The sequence below is a fragment of the Leptonychotes weddellii genome, chromosome 6, assembly GCF_054177405.1.
Source record: "Leptonychotes weddellii isolate Sample4059 chromosome 6, ASM5417740v2, whole genome shotgun sequence".
In the NCBI taxonomy this organism is placed as follows: Eukaryota; Metazoa; Chordata; class Mammalia; order Carnivora; family Phocidae; genus Leptonychotes; species Leptonychotes weddellii.
In genome coordinates, this window is record NC_138374.1 from 94,395,712 (window position 1) to 94,414,763 (window position 19,052).

The following is a 19,052-nucleotide window of genomic DNA, read 5'->3' on the forward strand; positions in this document are numbered from 1 at the left end:
AGAGTCGGATGCTCAACCTACTGAGCCACCCGGGGCCCCAAGAAGTAGTTTTAAATTACTGTTCCATTACCTATATCATGAATGAAAGATCCAGAATTTAATTTGGTAGGCAATGAGACAGTCTGGATTGTACTTATTAGATTGTTTACTAATAATTTTTTTAAAGATTTTATTTGAGAGAGGGGCGCCTGAGTGGCTCAGTTGGTTAAGCGACTGCCTTCGGCTCAGGTCATGATCCTGGAGTCCCGGGATCGAGTCCCACGTCGGGCTCCCTGCTCGGCAGGGAGTCTGCTTCTCCCTCTGACCCTCCCCCCTCTCATGTGCTCTCTCTCATTCTCTCTCTCTCAAATAAATGAATAAAATCTTTAAAAAAAAAAAAAAGATTTTATTTGAGAGAGAGCACAGTTGGAGAGTGAGAGGAAGAAGCAGACTCCCTGCCGAGCAGAGAGCCTGATGTGGGTGAACTGCGCATGTGCTGAGATCCAAGTCAAAATCGTTTGGTTCCTCCGAAACTCACACACAGCTGCCATAGTACTGCCACTGGGTGTCAGCATACCAAACCCAAGGCAGAGGTCTTTTAGGGGAAATAAGGCAACGGCATTTACCGAGGGCCGTCTCAGTCCAAAAAACACTTATGCATACATTTCCTAATTTAATCTGAGAGATGAAGAAACTTTTGAGAGAACAGAAAGTGCAATAGTTAATGGAGTGACTGATTTGCATCAGAGGTGTTTTGTCCCTATTTTCTAAATTGAAAAAATAACAGAGTGGACTTGGAAGTTAAGAGGATCAGTCCCCAGATTCTTCGTTAACAAAGGGCTCTTTCCAGCTATATGCACCTTATCACACAATGAAACCATTATTAGCAGCACTTCAGGGAAGAGTGTGCTCAGTGTGCTCTCTCCCTCTGCAAAAATCAGCCAGAGACAAGCATTTGCTATAAAATTATCTGGTTTAATTGCTATCAACATCAGAACTGTAGTACATTAGAGTACAAAACCCATATGTACAATTACACACAGAAAAAACGTTCTTTGTGAGGAGCAATTTTCAGCAAATCTGACAAACAGCAAGAGTCATCCCTATTTTGGGTTTGAAAAGAGAACTGGAAATTTCCAAGATGTCCCCCTCCTCCCTCTGGCTCCAGTGACCCTCCCAACATCCATTTGCAAAGGCCTGGTATTAACACTATCAGGCACTCATTCTCCTCTCTTATGGAAGGGGTGAATTTTTAGGAAACATTTCCCATCATTTATTACACTGATGTTCCATCCATCTGCATCATTAGGTTCAGTAGTTACCATGACAATATGATGCCTACAGCAATCTAACTTGATAGCCAGATGCCAGAATGTGAAAAAATAGGACCAGCTAAGAAAGTGAGAGAAATATAATTAATCTGAAGCACATAAAAATGTGCACAAAACTAGGACCAAGAGGGAAACTGCTGAAATGTCAGTGAGGAGGGAGCTCTGCCGGGAAGCAATAATCAAGTTTCAGCATATAAACTTTGCTAACTAGAGCTGTGAATTGGTCTCTAACTAAGACTGAGGAATGCATCAACATTGGTCACGAATATCGCTCTGGGCGCCTCCCCCAAATAATTTCCTGCCGCAAAGCCCAGTGGATTCGTCTTGATTCCAGCTGAGGGAATTCCAAGTTGGCTTGACTCTCCTGAGGATCTGAAGCTACCATCCTGAATGCTCCCGCCATGGCATCCTGCTCACCTCCGGTCTGCTGTTCTACCGAGCTTTTCCACCCGACGTGGTACTAGCCATCATTCTGAAGCTAATGTTGAGACTGGACTGAGCTGTGTCCTGGAAGACCCTGTCCCAGTGAAGGCAATAGGCCAGCAGGACCCTCTTGGGGGCCCCAATATGGCAGAGGGGTTGGAAATCAAGGAAGGAGACCAGCCTGGGACGGGTGGCCATTATCATCATGGCTGGGTTGGATAGCGGCGCTGAGCTAGGCGATTCGGTCGGTTCAAACTACTAACCATGGAGAGCTGGAAAAGAAAAAAGGTTGCCTGAGATTATAGCTCCAAGCAGGACTCCATCCAGGGCTGGCTGGTTGGACTGAGCTAGGGCATCCTGAGTCTAGAACACTCAGGCTGCATTTGGCTTCCCATGGTGATATTCTAATTATTTACTTTCACCCAACATCTGCACCTCTTAACTATAGCAAAAGAAATTCAATTTTATTAAGAGACAAGGCCAGGGCACCTGGGTGGCTCAGTTGGTTAAGTGACTGCCTTCGGCTCAGGTCATGATCCTGGAGTCCCGGGATCGAATCCCGCATCGGGCTCCCTGCTCTGCGAGGAGCCTGCTTCTCCCTCTGACCCTCCCCCCTCTCATGTGCTCTCTCTCTCAAATAAATAAATAAAATCTTTAAAAAAAAAAAAAAAAGACAAGGCCAAATGGGTACATAAGAGCAATCAATCTACTCCCAAGTCACTGAAGGGCAGGGAGTTTAGTTTCTCTCAAAGTTTGCAATGATCCCCGACACCCCCAGGTGGAGTGATGGTATTTCCACACCACTGGTACCAACACTATGTGTCTCTCAGAGTCTCAAGACCTGTGAAAGGTCAAGAGCGGATTTACTAATAGTGACCCTGACTGAGCATTTTCCATGCATGAGGCCCTTCACACACATGCTCCCATTTAATCCTCACGCCCCCCCCGCGAGGTGGCTACTACTAACCCCACTTTACAGATGCAGAAACTGAGTCTTATAGAGGGTAAGTCATTGTGCAAGAACCCACACACACTAAGTGGCAAACAAGGAATATAAACTTGGATTGCCTTCATCCAAAATTTGTGCTCCTAACCCCTCTCCCTCAGGGCTCCCTTACCTGGGGGACCTGAGATGGGTTGTAGAGAGGAACACTTCCTTTCAAGGGAGTTGGGGGAAGCAGAACACCAGGGCTGAAGTAAAGCTCAGAGGAAACAGCCTGTGATGGAAAATAATAGAAAATCCCATCAGTCACCGCTTCTGGTTCCAGAACATCAAGGGTTTCCCTCGAGTGTCAACTTAGGTCAAGAGATACCGATGAAAAGGATTTCCTGATAGACCTCAGGGAAATAAAGCAAACAAACGTGATTCAAGTGGCCAACCCCTGGGTCTGGGGTGGCAAAAGCAGAGGCTCAGGGTCTGCTGCACCTGGAGCGAGTGACAAGAAAAAGCCACTGTCAACTCTCTTGATAGCATCATAAAAAGTAGTATCATATTCTCGGAAAGGCCTAAAATACTGCAAGAGTACTCTAACCCAACCACAAGAAAATAAAAATGTTTTCCTAGCAATCGGCATGAAATCTGTACCATGTGGACGATTCATCAAGAACTTTTTACAGCCCTTGCCAAAGTCCCTGGTGAACTCTGGGACGCGGAAAGAGGCCGTTCTCTAGACTTCACCTAAGGAAGTCGTTATGGGCTACATCATGTCCCCTTGAAACTTCCTATGTGGAGATTCTAACCCCCAGTACTTCAGAATGTATTTAGAGGTAGTGTCTTTAAAGAAGTGTTTGAGGGGGCGCCTGGCTGGCTCAGTCAGTAGAGCATGTGACTCTTGATCTCGGGGTTGTAAGTTCAAGCCCCACACTGGGTGTAAAGATTACTTAAAATCTTAAAAAAAAATAAAGAGGTGATTAAGGTAAGATGAGGGCATTAGGGTGGGCCCTAAGTCAATATGCCCGGTGTCCTTATAAGAAGGGGAAGTTTGGACACAGAGGCACACAGAGGGAAGACCCTGTGAAAGCCATGGCCATCTACAAGCCAAGGAATGAGGCCTCAGGAGAAACCAACCCTGCCAACACCCTGCCTCAGACTTCCAGCCTCCAGAGCTGTGAGGAAATCACTTTAAGCTGTAGCCTGTGACATTTTGTCATGGTGGCCCTAACAGACTACTACAGAAGCTTTCTGCCCTCACCGGGTGGCACCTCCAGCCCACACGGAATGTTCAGTCCTTGCACACGCAGGCCTCTGGTGGGGCCCTAAGCTCCAGCCCAGGGGCTGCTCACCTCAGGCCCAGACAGGCCTTCACTCCCAGCGCCCTCAGCTGCTCTCCCACCGGACGCTGATCCTCGGACTTGGCCCTTGCCTGGAAAGCAATGAGTCAGAGCTGTTTCCACTGCTCAGGGCTGAGGAAGGCCCGCTCTCAGAAGGTACCCCCAAGGCCCGAGGTACCTCAGACCCAGAGGACATGAGGTTGGCGGTACCTGTCGCTCCAGACAAGGTGTCCGGCAGAGACTGGGGCTCCGGGAGAGAGGTCAGTGTGAAGCCAGGGCCAGCCTCAGGGGGAGAAGATGCTCTGGAGGTCTCCTGCGTCGTGGAGAAAGACAGGCAGAGTTGGAGGTTCTGGTTGCTAACAAACTCATGGCCACAACAGCGGCCCCAACCTGTGACCTGCGGCTGGGGACTCGCCCCAAAACTCTCGTGCCACCCCTCTGCTCAGCAATCAAACAACTACTGGTGCCCTAAAGTTAATATTCTTCGTCCTGATTTTTAAGACCCAGTTGGCCTTTGCCACTTGCCAGATGCCAGCTCTGGGCCTCAGAGGCTCTGAGGAAACTTCCTCCAATGGACCCACAGGAGAGGAAGGGTCCTTGCCCCTTGGGCCCTCTCACTTACCTCAGAGTTGGGACTGTCAGATGAGTCTTCTCCAGAGGCGGATGCATTGTTGGTGGGCTTCGAGCGAAACCAGCTGAACCAGCCAAACCCGGAGCTCTGGGAGGGAAAGGAGGAGATTTAGGGCCTACAGGTGTGCTTCTCCCACTGACTAGGAGACAGGCCCACCCCAGTACGATGCTGGGGAGTCGGAGGCCCTGCCAAAGCCTAGGTTCCCAAGCCTGCCCCCCACACCGTTTGGGAAGGGGACGGCAGAACAAGACCATCCACCTTCATGTTCTCTTTCTCGTCTCCTGGCTTTTCTTTCTGTGCCAGGCTTTGGGAAGATTTTTTATCTGCCTCATCGGAGGACTCCTCCTCATCCTCCTTGACTGAAACAGTGGAACTCTCAGAATTATTTCGTGATCTGGGAATCGCTGGCACCTGGAATTAAAGAACATAAGAACGAACGTTTTTATAGCACTTGACAGGTTATGAGGGCAAATCACATGTTCTCCCTCACCAGCCCCGCTCAGTAAATCACTGGGATGGCCTTACAGGCTCACATTTTACTGCCGAGGAAATCAGGCTTAGCTAGGAGAAATGATTTGCCGAAGGCCGCAGGACAAGGCCAGAGCCCATCCCCATCCTTGTGTTATCCCCTAATCCTCTGGGCCTCTGGCCGCTGTGCTCCCTCCCCACATCAAAGTTCCAGAATTATGCTGAAGCCTGGAGCAGAGGATGTGGAAGGCCCCCGGTGGAGAGGAAGCGGGACAGGACACACCCCACGGGTACCTACACACCCAAAAGGACAGAGACTGACCCTCACTCATCTGAGAGCTCATTCCTAGCAGACTTGTTCAAGATCAACTGCGAACAAATGCAACAGAGAAGGGCAAAATATGCCCATGTGCCTTTATATTTGTGGGGGGGTGGAAAATATACATAGCATAAAATTCACCGATTTAACCATTTTTAAAATCCCCAGCCAGCCCTCTAAAGTAAAATCCCTCATGCACACAGTTGTTTATTTAAGTCACCTCCACTAAACAGAAGCACATGGGAGTAGGCTTTGTCTGGCTCCCTGTGTGTCCCCAGCCCTGTGACTGTGCTGGGGACATTATAGGAACTTGGGATTTGTGAATGAATGAATGAATGATGGTGCTTTCACATAATGGACTTGATCATACCAATATTAAAAATCATTAATGGGGGCACCTGGGTGGCTCAGTCAGTTAAGCGTCTGACTTTGGTTTCTGTTCAAGTGGTGATCTCAGGGTGGTGAGATGGAGCCCCATGGACGGCTCCATGCTGAGCGCAGAGTCTGCTTAAGTTTCTCTTTGCCCCTCCTCCACCCTTGCATGCTCACTCGCGCTCTCTCTCTCTCAAATAAATAAATCTTAAAAAATAAAATAAAATAGGGGTGCCTGAGTGGCTCAGTCGGTTAAGTGTCTGCCTCGGCTCAGGTTGTGATCCTGGGTGATTTTTTGCTAATTTTATGCTACGTGATCTAATTGCCCCACATTTTTTTGCTAATTTTATGCTATGTGATCTAATTGCCCCACATAGGGCTCCCTCAGCAGGGAGTCGGCTTCTCTCTCTCCCTCTGCCCCTCCCCCCCACTCGGGCTGGCATGCTCTCTCTTTCTCTCTCATAATAAAATAAATTTTAAAAAGAAATAAAATAACAATAAAATAATAAATAAAAAAAATCATTTATGAATGACATGGAAAACCTCATTTTATAGTATTAAATAACAAAAAGGAAATAGTTTTCTATACACATTTAGAAACATATGAGTAATATTTGATTGATAATTTGATACTTTTTCTTTATTTTTCAAGTTTTCGATAACAGTAATGTACTACAGTACATTTCAGTCAGAAAAAAATAAGGAAAGCATAAAAGTTTTTAAGTCCTACAGTCCCATTACTACTTGAGACATTTATAGGATGTAACCACTATTTATGTGATCAAATTTATACAATGAAACCCTCCAGCCTTCAGGCAAAACTGAAGAACATCTCAAATACCCATTGTTGGGGGAAGGGTGCAGTCGTTGGACTGCTAGCTAACACAGTCAATTAGGCAGGGCCACCTCCAAGACCTTCCAGCCTGAGGAGAAAAGACACAGCGGCCATAAATCCTTCTTGGAAAGAAAGTGAGGTAAAAATTACAATAAAGAAATAAGCATCAAGAGTCCCCCATGACAGGGCAGGATGTGGTGAGTGTTTGGTGCAACCGGTGAGGAGAGGATGTGAGAGATCTCTGAGGCCAAAACAAAACTCGGCCCCGCCACCCCTCCCCCCATGGACACTGGTTGTGTCAAGAACATGGCCCTCCTCCCCACCACTAGGATTTGGTGAAACAAGGTACAGTGTGGAAGGGAGAGCAGGTACCAGGCAGAAGAAGGAGTCTGCACATGGCTAAGAAATCTGGGCCATTGGAAAAAACCTGAAGCATTAGAGTAGGCATCTGCTGTGCTTTGTCTTCTCACCTGGGGTTGGGAAACAACATTCTGACCATCAGGATGCTGGAAACTTCCTTGAGACACTGTGTTCTCTCCTATGGCACAAAACACAAACACCGTGATTTGAACTTGAGCTTTTCCTATCTAACCTGAAGAAAGAATGGGACGCAGTCAGCTTTTCTAATTGCCAAGAAGCTGCAGGTCCAAGCCCAGGACTCCAAGTGGGTCACATTAATGTGAAGTCCACATACAAAACCCTCTCAATTCCAGCCGCCTGAAGACATGCTGGTCACCTGACCTCTACTCCAAGCCAAGCCATTCCTTAGGAATCCTGGAAACCAGGGCCACGTGGAACTAGATCACAGGGATCCTCCCGACTTTCCTCCATTTGAGCCTCCTGTCTTGGACAGGACATTATCTTAGAAGGTTGAAGATCTAATCCAGAGCTCCCCTGGTGTCACTCAGCACGGCTCACCACACTCAGCCCCTCTGTTTCCCATCACCACCCTTGGGAGCAGGACAGAAGAGTGGGCCTCTGCTAACGACCCCTGACAGTGAGCTCTTGGGTGCAGGACGACACAGCTGGAGGCGCAGATGGCATTTCCCTCCTTCCTCCACCCTGCAACCTCTCTTCTAGAAACTATGCATCCAAGAGGAGGGCAGGAGGAACTGCTGTTGGCCTTGTCGTTTGTCCCAGTGGAGAGGCAGACTGCAAAGGAAGGGAGCAGCATCCCTCCTTTGCAGTGCATGCAGGGACGCATGCAAAGTACCAGCCCCAGGGCTGCCGCGTAGTCAGGCGCACGCCCACCATTCAGGGCTTTATCGGCTCTGACCCCACCTCCTCCTACTGGTCCCTCCACCTCCCTCTTTGCTTCCTCCCCTTCAAAACTCCTCACCCAGGTCTTACCAACGGGTGGGTGTATCTGCTGGGTTTCCTCCCAGGCTCCTCCTCCAGGAGTCCCTGTCACGGCCAGGCTGCCACCAGTCCCAGGAACTGAGTAAAGAGGCACAGGGACCCCGGTCTGCCCCACACTTCCTCCTGCTGGGTGGGGAAAGGGCTGTTGCAGGCTGGGCTGGGACGGCCACGTCTGCTCTAGGGCTGGCCACAAGGCTGAGCGGTCCCCAAGGGCTCCTGAGTCGCTTTGATGTCCCGAAAGATCATGGTAGAAAGTGCTTTCTAAGGACATAGGGCAAAGAAGAAGAGCTGAGACCTGAAATATGGCATTAGAATGGACCGATCACACCAGAACCATTCTTGCCCACGTCCTCCTTGGAAAGAAGTCACAAAGACAGGCCGCTCGATGTGGCTGCCCGCCGTTCATGCAATGACAAGTACAACCCAGCTGTGATTGGAACGCCTCTCACTGCTTATGACTTAGAGTTGACAAAATGATTTCCTTCACTCCCGTGTATGATCTCCGAGCCTTAAAGGAGCACATTAGTGCACTGGGGGGATAGAAATTACCACCTCATTTAATGCCATGCTTTTTTACTTTGGGATAAACTTTCCCCTTTAAGGATTTCCTCATAGACTTGGGTGTTTGAACAGTTTCTAGTTAAAACCCGAATCGGACCACAGACATGATGGCTTTGCCCTGGAAGCAAGCGTGGAGGTATTCCTTCGGGCTCTGCCATTTTGCCAGTGAGATGGATGGTGGTGTGGACGTGTGCCGTGATGGGCCCAAGGTCACGGGGCTGCTGGGGCTGCTGGCCCACATGCTCAGCTGGATGACGAGAGACACAGCTGCCTCCTAGCAGAAGCGGCATTCAGAAACACCCAGCCTGGCTCCCCTCCAGCCCGTGACCTTCACAGGTTCCGTGACATAGTGCCAAAGCCCAGGCGCAGAAACCTCGCCTGCCTGCCTTGCCTTCCCCTTGCTCATCCGTGATGGAAGTGCTAAAGGGTGGGAAACGGCTAGAAGTAAAGAGAAGAAGCCCTGCCCTGACCCCACTATGGGGGGGTAGCTGGAGGAAAGGGCGCAGAACCAGCTGGGGGTAATACTTTCTGCCCGACCCAGCGCCCAGAGGAAGCCTGAGGGGAAAGGAGGGACGTGCTGAAAATAATTTGAAACGTATGTCACATGTGTATAGCAATCGAATGCTCAAAACTCAAACTGATAGCTCAAAAAAACCTTCTTATATCTCCAGCACCTACATGACGTATGGACAATCCACCATCTCTGGCTTCCTCTCTGGGGGGAAGCTACTGAGGCTGGCGAAACCATGAGATCACAACACAATACAATGAGGATTAAAACCTGAATGTGAGGCAGAAACTCTCACAATGCGGGAATTTAGCAGTGTTGGGATGCCTGTGGCCGGCCGGAGCTGTGGAGAGAAGGTGCCTGGACCAATGGGTCAGATTGAAACAGGCAAGGAAGCGCTCCAGGAAGGGCAAGCAGAGTGTTTCCTAAGGTCTGCATCTCGTATGACCAGGTGCTGAGCGTCAGCCCTCCCCACACTCAGGTCGTCGGGGTGGGTACCTGCCGTCCCTCTGGCTCCCGAAGTATCTGAGTGAGCAGAACGAAGATCCCCAGTGTCTCCTGCTACCTTGTGCTAGTAAAATAAAGTAAAATCTTTTTAAGCCACACAAAGAAAAGCAAGAACAGGGAACAACAGTTTAAAAATTAAGTCAAGGGGTGGCTGGGTGGCTCAGTCGGTTAAGCGCCCCTGCCTTCGGCTCAGGTCATGAGCCCGGGGTCCTGGGATCAAGTCCTGCATCGGGCTCCCTGCTCAGCGGGGAGTCTGCTTCTCCCTCTCCCTCTGCCGCTCCCCCTTCTAGTGCACTCGCGCACTCTCTCTCTCTGACAAAGAAATGAAATCTTTAAATAAATAAATATTTTAAAAAATAAAAATCAAGTCAAAAAGAAACTTCAGAGGGAGTGGCAAGGTAGGGGAATGTCGCCTGAATGCCAAGGGCTGGTGGGAGAGGCACATGGGCAGGAGGGAAGCCTCAGCCCTGCTCAGAGCAGGCAGGGACCAGGACACCAGCGCCATCCATCATCTCCCCGAGGAAGAGGCAAGTGGAAGGGACCAGACCGCGGGGCCCAGGGCCCCGTGTGTGTAACACAGGGCGGGAATCAGGGCTGCGTGTGCCTTGAAAAATCCACCCTGTCCTGTCTTCAGAGACGGCGGAAGAAAGAGAATGGAGGCAGCCCCGTTCCAATTATGTTACAATTACCGCTGGCAGCTTTTGCACTTGTCAGAACAAAAAGGAAAGGCCTGGAAATCTTTTAAGCAATTGCCCTACATTCCATGAAAGTGACATGGGTCCACTGTGATCCGTAGATCCTAACAGAGAGATGAAAGCTTTAATGGCATAAAATGTATCTTCTAGGACCCCAGAGAAGGGTGGCAAGGGGCATCGGCAAGAGGGCCCCAGGTCTCACAGGCTGACACAGGAAACCCTTTCCACCCTAGACAGGGACCGGGGGGTGGGGGGGGGGGCGGGAAGCTGGGAGGCTGAGCGCCACCCCTGCCCGGGTCAACCTGTGCCTCATGGGTGCTGGGGGACTTCAGGGCCCTCCACGGGGTCGGGGACTTGCCAAGGTCAGTGCCTGCCTACTCGGTGCTAGGGGAGCGAAGAGAGAAACAAAGGTCTCAGCCCCTGGCCCGGCTCCAGCCCCACTCACCGCCAGCTCCTCGAACCGCCTGCGAAGGGGCACCAGCCAGGCTGGCTCTGGGTCCCTGTCTCCACGGTGTCTCTCTACAACCAAGGGATCTGACAGCTTCAATCTCTCTGCTAGCTGTGCCAGGTTTCCAGCGGGGTCAGAGGTGAAGGTAAGAGAGGGGAAAGGAGAAACAGAAACACAATGGGGAACGAGGCAATAAGGGAATGGGATAAAGACAATCTTCACGCCCTTGCCAATTAGATTACAAAGAATAACCGAGAGGTAGCAAATTCAGCAGGTACCTTCCCGAAATTGCAACATAAACAATTAACCCATCTTGGTGTTAGATCCTCCATAAGATGTAAGAAGAAACTGTTACCCAGCTCTGCAGCTCTGCAAAGAGGGGTAGAGCCTCTAGCGAGGCTTCCCAAACTCCAGTGCCCTGGGGAACCACCTGGACTGTTGCTAAAATGCTAAATCTGATCCCAGAGTTCTGGGTGGGGCCTGAGATGCTGCATTTCTAACCAGCTTCCAAGTAATGCCCACACTGCTGGTCGAGGGACTACCTTGTGTTGCAAGATTCTACTCCCTTATGAAGTCCCCAAACCTCCCAGCTCCTCCATGCCAGGTCCCTGAGGCGCTACAGCCCTCGGCCTGTTGGCAGACCCCTCAGGGGCAGGGGGCTTGGCACTACAGATGGGTTGGCTATAGGATCCAACCCTCGGGACTCATCTAAAGCAAAGCAAAAATTGACCGTGGGCTGCTGGACTCTCTAGCTAATGGATTTTTCTTCGGTTAATTGGAACTACTATTTGCCTGATTGTTTTTTTCCCCAGGAACTAAGAGTTGATTTGTTTTTGTTTTGTTTTTTAAATGTATCTCACATGTGATAAAATATTCCATGCATTTAAAAGCATTTTAATAAGGATCATTTCCTGTTTTAATCACTAAAATATATTTTCCAAGTCCGGCGTTTATAATTAGAACGGTTCACCGTAACGTGCAGTTTCACTGTCCCAGAAAAGCAGTTGCAAGACTAAGTTTCTGGCAGAGCACACGCCTGGTTTCCCGTCTCCCAATCCCACCACCGTCCGCCCACTGCCTGTTTCTTTGTGTGGTGTCAGGACTCGGCTTATCACACCTGGGCACGCGTACGTGGTCAAAGACAGCCATGGGCTCCAATTTTCCGGCATGTTCCAAGGAGATGTGGAGTCTAAGCTACTCTACAATAGCTTTCTCTGAACGCCGAATATAAAACACCCGCAGAGAACCCTTTGAGAAACTCACCTTGATGAGTTCCCCTAACAGCACTGGGTGATTGCTCTCTTCCTGGCTAAGGAGGGCCGCGCCAATGGCTTCGCAGTAATGTAAGGCCTGGGACGCAAGGCCGTAATCTGCCAGCCGGGAAGCATAAAGGAGCTTATACACCTGTGAAGAGGAACAGGGCCAGTGAGGAGTCCATCCAGGCAGGCATAGAAGGAGAGGAACGCAGATAAGACTTCCTGGAAGCCAGCTCCCATTAACTCTGCCATCCAAATCTCAAGGAGGGCCTTGTGCCATTTGGGGCATCCTATCTGGGTATGGGCACAATTTCAAATCCAGCCTGCAGATCCCGCATCATGGAGAGAGTGATGGGAGTCACCATCAGTTCAGTCTCCGTAGACCGAGTCCCCATCAAAATACACCAGACTACTTACTTCTTATCAGGAAGTCCAGCCACCTGGAAAGCCTGGTGTAGGTGGCGTGGAGGACCAGGCACCAGGGGGGACATAGAAAGGAAGAAGAAATGACTCAGACGCAGAGCAGGCGGGTATTCACAGAAGCATGAGGGGTAGAGCAAGATGGAGCATGACGGTTTGGGAATCAGACAGGTCCAAGGTCAAATCCCAGCTCCACACTGGGTGTGCCACCTTGGGCTGGTTATCCCACCCCCCTGTGCCTCAGTTTCCTCACTCTAATATGGGGATAATAATACTATTTACCCTTTGGCTGTTGTAAAGATTAAATTAGATAATCCACGCAAAGGTCTTGGAACAAATGGTACGCAAGAGATGTGAGCCAAGAGCATGTAACTCCTCTGAGCTTCAATTTCCTGTTTTGGGAAAGGGGGGAATCATGCACACCTCACGGGATGAGAAGGAATACCCTAAAAACACAAAAGCGCTATGCCCGCACCTAGAGTGTACTCACTAAAACTAGCTAATCCCCTACTCTCAGCCCAGAGGAGACTGAAAGGGGGGGATGACCCAAGAAGGGAGAGAGGGATGAAAGGACTGTTCAAGAGGGAGCTGGTCTGGCATGGCTTTGCCGGGGAAGGAGAGTCTTCGGTAAAAGACCGAAAGAAGATACTAATGGGGTCACTTGCCCTCTCATAACTAATTCACTCATTTTCACGGTTTGGTTTTGTGCTTTGTGTTGTGGGGTGAGTGTGTGTGTGTGTGTGTGTGGCTGGGTGCACTCCGGGGGCAGGCTCTGAAGGAGTCTTGATGAATCTGAGGTGACAACAGGGCATCCAGCTGAGAAATTGAGAGAAGAGAGGAGAACCCGCAGCCTGCACTCCACCTGCACAGCTGAAGCCCCGAAGGGAAGAAGGAAGGGTGAGGACCGGGGATGGAGCCAGGAGGAACTTTCAGAGCTCAAAGACAGAGGGGTCCAAAAGAGAGGGCAGGAGCAGGTCAGACCGAGGGAGCAGGCTGGGCAGCCCCTGGGCTGGGCCTCCTTCTCCCACCCCCGGCAGGATGGCCAAGGGGCAGAGGAGAAGGGAGAGCTGTTTGGGGAGAGCAGAGCAGAAGTTGCTGCAAAGCAGATGTGAGGAGCAGAGACCCCAGGACACTGGTTGATTTCCATTTGTCAGGTGGGAGGCAGGAGCCTCCAGCAGAGGGGGCGCTGCCGTGTTTTGCTTTCATATCTTAAAATGTAGACCTTTAGGAGACCTAGGAAGAAATCCTAACTCTTCCCACACTCAAGCTAATGAAGAAAAGTGCTGTCGATGACTTAGCCCGGCTACTCCATGCCAAATAGTAAAGCTGGAAATCCAGCTGCTGACGGTCGTGCGTTACCTGGAAAGAAGGGATGAAGGATTTGGGGCGGCCCAGCATCTGACAGTACTCGAAGATTTCCGTCCTCTGGATAGCCTCAGTCGTTGCAAATTTCAAAAACTCTTGACTAAAACCAGGGAATAATAATAAAAGAAATTGAGGCATGGTGGGAGGGGAGGGGTTTCGATCCTAGCAGACAAACACCAGCTGCACCCGTTTGTGGTAGAGCTTCCGCCCTGGGCTGATCCCTGGGACGGCTCCCAGGCAGGAAAGACGCTCTGGGCCTCCAGAGTGAATGTTTGGCCTCCTCTCGTTCCACCTTCTTGAGGCTGGAGATGGAACAGAACACGGGCCTGCACCAGAGGTGCTGGGGAGCAAAGATTGCAGAAAAGGGTGGGGTCCTCCACCTTCTTTGCTGGAGGGTCCCCTAAGGCAAGCTGCTCTCCCTCCCGCCTCGGCAGGGCACTGGGTGCTCCTCTTAAACACGCTGAGAGCGAACCTTAGTGCCTGGAAGGCCTAGAACGTGCACCTGTGAGAGGCCACTCTTGGCCTGAACAAAAGAGAAGAGGGAGTGATGTGGGGCCCCAAGAGCACCGAGAAAGGTGGCCAAGAATGGGGAGGACAGCTGAGCCAAAAATCAAATGACAGTCCCTGAGCCAGGTGTCCATTCAGCCAAAGACGAAGTGGGCTGAGCGAAGGTGATCCAAGGGGCTTCCAGACGCCTCCACGTGCCCCAACAGCTTGTGGTATCTGAACTCACGGTCCCTCCCGGCTATCCCCAGAAATGCCCTCATGCGACACAAACATAGGAGAGAGACGAATGAAGCCCTACGCATTTCTTGCCACACTGGGCACAGATGGGATGTGACAAGCCCACTAGACACCATCGGAGACCATGACAGGAGAGAGCCCGCCACGAGACCGCCATTTCCGCAGAGGTAGGCTGCTTGGTGCAACAGTGATCAGTCGGGGCTTCACAGCCTGACAGCCCAGGTTCCAAGTCCAGGGTGACCCCACGCTAGCTGTGCTATCTCAGGTTAGTTACTTAACCTCTCTGTGCCTTGGTTCCCCTCCTCTATCAAGTGAAGGTTAAAAATATACCTTATTTATAGGGTCAATCTGTAATGATTAAAGGAAACAGTGCAAATAAAATGACTGGCACAGTGTAAGGGCTTAGGAAATCTTAACTATTACGGGGAGGGGAGAAGAGAGATCCAGAACACGGAGGACTGCTAGGAAGCAAACGGGTCTTTCTGTCCATTTATTCATTGTCTACAGGATTATGAAGATCCTTCTGCGTGAAAAGCCTGATGTTACAGCCAACAAAGAATAAGTAACAGGTGGGACTTTGAGTAGCTTGTGCACCAAGTCGGTGTAGGGGTGTAAAGAGTAAGCGTAAACGTCTTCCAATCTCCACTTCCGCGCAGGGCGGACTCTGGGCCCGCCCAGGGTTGCCTAACACGGAGCCACAAGCCGCGCGGAGAGCACTAACGAGTCACAAGAGGTGACCTCTGCTCATGGAGCCAGGGTGCCACCCAGTGGTCAGAGGGGCACAATACACCCCAAAGGCACACAAGCCAGTTTGGGGGAGCAGGACTGGGGCCTGAGGCCCCCTGGTGGTGTGATGCTGCACCCACCGGGCACCTGCCTGCCCAGCTCCGGGCAGGAAAGACCCAGAGGAAGGGAGCAGCAGCAGCTGAAATTCACAGGGGAAAATGGAAAAGGGAGCCGAGAAACCCAGCCCGGGCTAAAACAATCCCCCAGAAAACGTCCTTCCCGCTCCCTTCCCCAGAGGACCACGCACCTGTGGTTGCTGCCAAGCAAGGCCAGATGGTCTGTCTTCACGGTGTAGTGGCCGAAGGGCACGTGGGCCATGAGGTAGCAGAAGTGGGCGGCCTCCACCAGCCCCTTCCCCGCTGCGGGAGGAGGAGAGCAAGCCCCAGTCACAGAGCATGCCGTGTGGGGACCCACTTTCTGGGCGGGATGGGAGAGGGCCGGCAGGGGTGCTCGGGGGTCAGACGGGAGAGTCCTCAAGGGGGCGCAGGGGAGAACGGCTCTCATCAGGAGTCACATGCACCAAACCGCACACCCCCTCCCACCCGCGTTCTTGGCCTCAGTTGGACACGCCAATGTTCTTCGGTCAGAATAGGTCACTAATTCCTGTTCCCCTCCTGTATTTGTCATTTGGAATTTGCTAAGCATTTTAGTCCTTCCTGAGGGTGAAAAGGAAGCAGATGCATACACCTGAGCAAAGATGGGGGCCATGGGGAGTAGCCGTTTTTAAATTAGGCTTCTTGGGGCACTAATGTTTCTCTTGCCGAAGTCAAACAATAGGAAACTTTTTCCAGGGCTCATAAAATTCAAAATAATCACCACCTTGTTCCCATTTCCAGAATGTTCTCCCATACATTTCCCATTACCTCAAAACTGAATTAATTCAAGTAGGTAAAGTATCCAGCACAGTGCCTGGCACCCAGGAAGGACTAAACAAATCCTACTTCCCCTTCTGCCCGAGTGTGAGCAGCCTGCTAGCTGACTTGGCAAACCCTACACACAGCTATTTTCAGTTTAACGGAGCACTATACCACAACGTTTACAAAGACTATCATGATTTCTAGATGTTCTGCCCCTTAACCAAATCTGAGAACCACTGATCTGGAACATCCAATAGCCCCTAAGTGTTTATAAGACCACGTTCACGAGAGAGAATACAAGTACAGATTACACAATTACCCAGGGTAGTTCGGGCAAAGACAGAGCTTGCTATCTGGCCGAGCTGGGTCACTGTACGACTAACCATAACAGGAGCCGAGGTCCCCCAGTGTTAACTCCGTCTTCAGGGGAATCTGACCAGGGATAGAAAGCCAACTGTTGCTTCTTTTAGCCGTACAGCCCAAATCTCGGGGGTCTGGACTGCATTGGCTTGCAGCAGAAATTCTGGGAAATGGAGGCAAGAATGACCCTCCCTTCCCTGGAGTTTCTGTCCCCCAAACACGGAGGCTCCTGGGTCAAAGGAGAGCCTGAGGCGCAGACTCGGGCCCAGCACAGCACCTAAGAGCCTACAGACAGATGTTTGTCTGTCTCCCTACAGAAGAGGGTAGCAGGGCTGGCTTCTGCTTACCCAGGGTGTCCCCCATGGTGATAATCGCTCGCTGAAGCAGCTCCGGGTCCCCACCCTGATTCGACAGAATCACAGCCAAGTGAGGCCTCCAGTCTCCCCACTGCTTGTCCGCACAGCACTGAAAGGCAGCAGACAAAATGGGAGATTTACTGACTAACGTAGAGCTAGCCAGAGTGTAGGAGAAGAAAGGTGTCCATCTCCTAGTTCGGAGTTCAGGGAATGTGTGCTTACACCTTCCTGCGGTGCTGTCCTTCGTTGATTTCGAGATCTCCTTTTAAAAAGCAAGACTCCTAGAAGGATGGGTAGCAGACAGACACGTGCACCTACATACGTTCAGAGGAATATCGGGAGGTAGGTAAATAAAATGACACTATGGATCACTTCCTGATTTTCCAATTTCTTCCTGCTGCTCCTGATCCCAACAGCGAGGGACAACATCCAGAAAAACAAAACAGAACAAACCCTGATGTTTCAGTGGGAGGAGGACCAAACATCCTTGACTCATATGAAGAATCTACATTAGCCAGTTAGAAGTCAGGGGAACCCTAGACCCTTAATACCTTACCGCATGGCTTGTGTTTTCTGGTTTTACAAAGGCCTTTCACACTCATCACCTTAGTTAACTTTCACAACAACCCTAGAAGTCGAATTCCTATCGCCACTCGAAGGACAAAAGAAAGCAGGCCACGTGGCCCAGCCCAGCACCCAGTCCCCATTCATCTTGCTCTCAGCTGAGGGCTGCGCCCACTCCCTCTGGCAACCGTGCAGGAGCAGCAGAGCTCCACAAGGGGGCAGTAGGGTGCACATAGAGCTGGGGAAGTGGGAAAGAATGGGGTTTGGGTCTCCCTTCTCCTGAATGAAGGGGGATTTCAGGACAGGAAATATCAATAAAGAAACAGTATGACATCACAGAAACAACTCAGGCCCTGGATTCAACTACCTCTTTTTTTTTTTTAAGATTTATTTATTTTAGAGAGAGCATGAGAGTGTGGGGGTGGGTGGGAGGGGCGCAGAGGAAGAGGAAGAATTCCAAGCAGACTCCCCGCTGAATGCAGAGCCCCACACAGAGCTCGATCTCACCATCCTGAGATCATAATCTGAGCTGAAATCAAGAGTTGGCTGCTCAACCGCCTGAGCCACATAGGCGCCCCTGGAGTCCTGCTTCTTACTAGCTTTGTGACCTTGAGCAAGTTTCTCAAAACCTTTTTTTCCCTCATCTCTTAAATAGAGATCATCATTTCTACCTAACAGGGTTAGTGTTGATAATAAAATAAGATAGCCAGTAAAGCACATTGCATAGTGCTTTGCACTTAGTTTGCTCTTTATAATTGACACGTAGGTGCAAACACACACACACGGAGAGAGAAGCCCAGCAAAAGGAAAGGTGATTTGCAGACCGGTCCATCTCCCAGTTTGTTACACAATATGGTAGAGAGAAGGAAGGAGGGAAGAAGGAAGGAAGGAGGGAAGGAAGGAAATGGACGTCCTTCCCGCTCCCTTCCCCAGGAGGGAAGGAAGGAAAGGAGGAGGAAAGGAAGGAAATGGACGGTAGTAATAGCTAAGATTTGGAGGTCAGAACAATTCATAATTATTTGGTCTTTGTAATTATCCCAAGGAACAAAAGATGCTTTATCCAACTGCATTTTATGGTTGCTCTTTGTTTATCTGGGTGATGCAGTGTGAATGAGGGGGATGATGATAATAAATCACAAGAATAGCAGTTCTCACTCACTGTGCTCTGCCCGTGAACCATACCCAGTGCCAAGCATTTCTCCTGTGAACAATCATATGCATTGGGTACTATTATTATCCCCATTTCGGCCAGGCCCTTTCTTGCTGGAACTAAAGGAACGAGCAAAAGAAAAATCCTTACTGAAAAGAACAGACACTTAGAAGTCATTCTTCTGTCTCTTCCCTAGGTGATTCGAAAAAACCCACTGTAAAGCCGATCTATGGAGAGAAAGATCACGAAAGAGAGAGCGAACACCTAACTTCAGTGGGCCAAGCATGGTGGTTGATATGTGTTCAGATATTCTCTCTCCTGTAATTTGCACAGTAACTCTATTGGTGAGGCATCAAAATGCCCACAAAGAGGAAAGCCTGACATTCTGAGATTAAGTAAGAAAGCCAAGTTCACAGAACAGGAAGGAGCAGACTCTGGTTACACCTATGATGGAAGCCCACAGCTGGGTTTTCTGGTTGCCATGCTT

The 19,052-nt window shown here is 50.3% G+C and overlaps 1 protein-coding gene across 4 annotated transcripts in view; it reads right to left on the minus strand.

Moving 5' to 3' along the window:
* Positions 1–933: 933 nt before the first annotated feature.
* SEC16B (SEC16 homolog B, endoplasmic reticulum export factor) overlaps positions 934–19,052 on the minus strand; it is a 56,886-nt gene continuing 38,767 nt past the window's right edge. For 3 of the 4 annotated variants that reach the window (XM_081824655.1, XM_081824656.1, XM_081824658.1), the window contains 14 exons: positions 16,843–16,960; positions 15,526–15,637; positions 13,743–13,848; positions 11,971–12,111; positions 10,705–10,818; positions 9,556–9,628; positions 7,980–8,249; positions 7,100–7,167; positions 4,894–5,046; positions 4,627–4,722; positions 4,215–4,317; positions 4,017–4,096; positions 2,852–2,950; positions 934–2,005 (listed from right to left, as the gene is read on the minus strand). In XM_081824655.1, coding sequence (XP_081680781.1) covers positions 1,937–2,005; positions 2,852–2,950; positions 4,017–4,096; positions 4,215–4,317; positions 4,627–4,722; positions 4,894–5,046; positions 7,100–7,167; positions 7,980–8,249; positions 9,556–9,628; positions 10,705–10,818; positions 11,971–12,111; positions 13,743–13,848; positions 15,526–15,637; positions 16,843–16,960 — 1,602 coding nt within the window. In that variant the 3' untranslated portion in view covers positions 934–1,936. The remainder of the gene's footprint in view (positions 2,006–2,851; positions 2,951–4,016; positions 4,097–4,214; positions 4,318–4,626; positions 4,723–4,893; positions 5,047–7,099; positions 7,168–7,979; positions 8,250–9,555; positions 9,629–10,704; positions 10,819–11,970; positions 12,112–13,742; positions 13,849–15,525; positions 15,638–16,842; positions 16,961–19,052) is intronic. The other variant, XM_081824657.1, reaches the window with a different exon arrangement.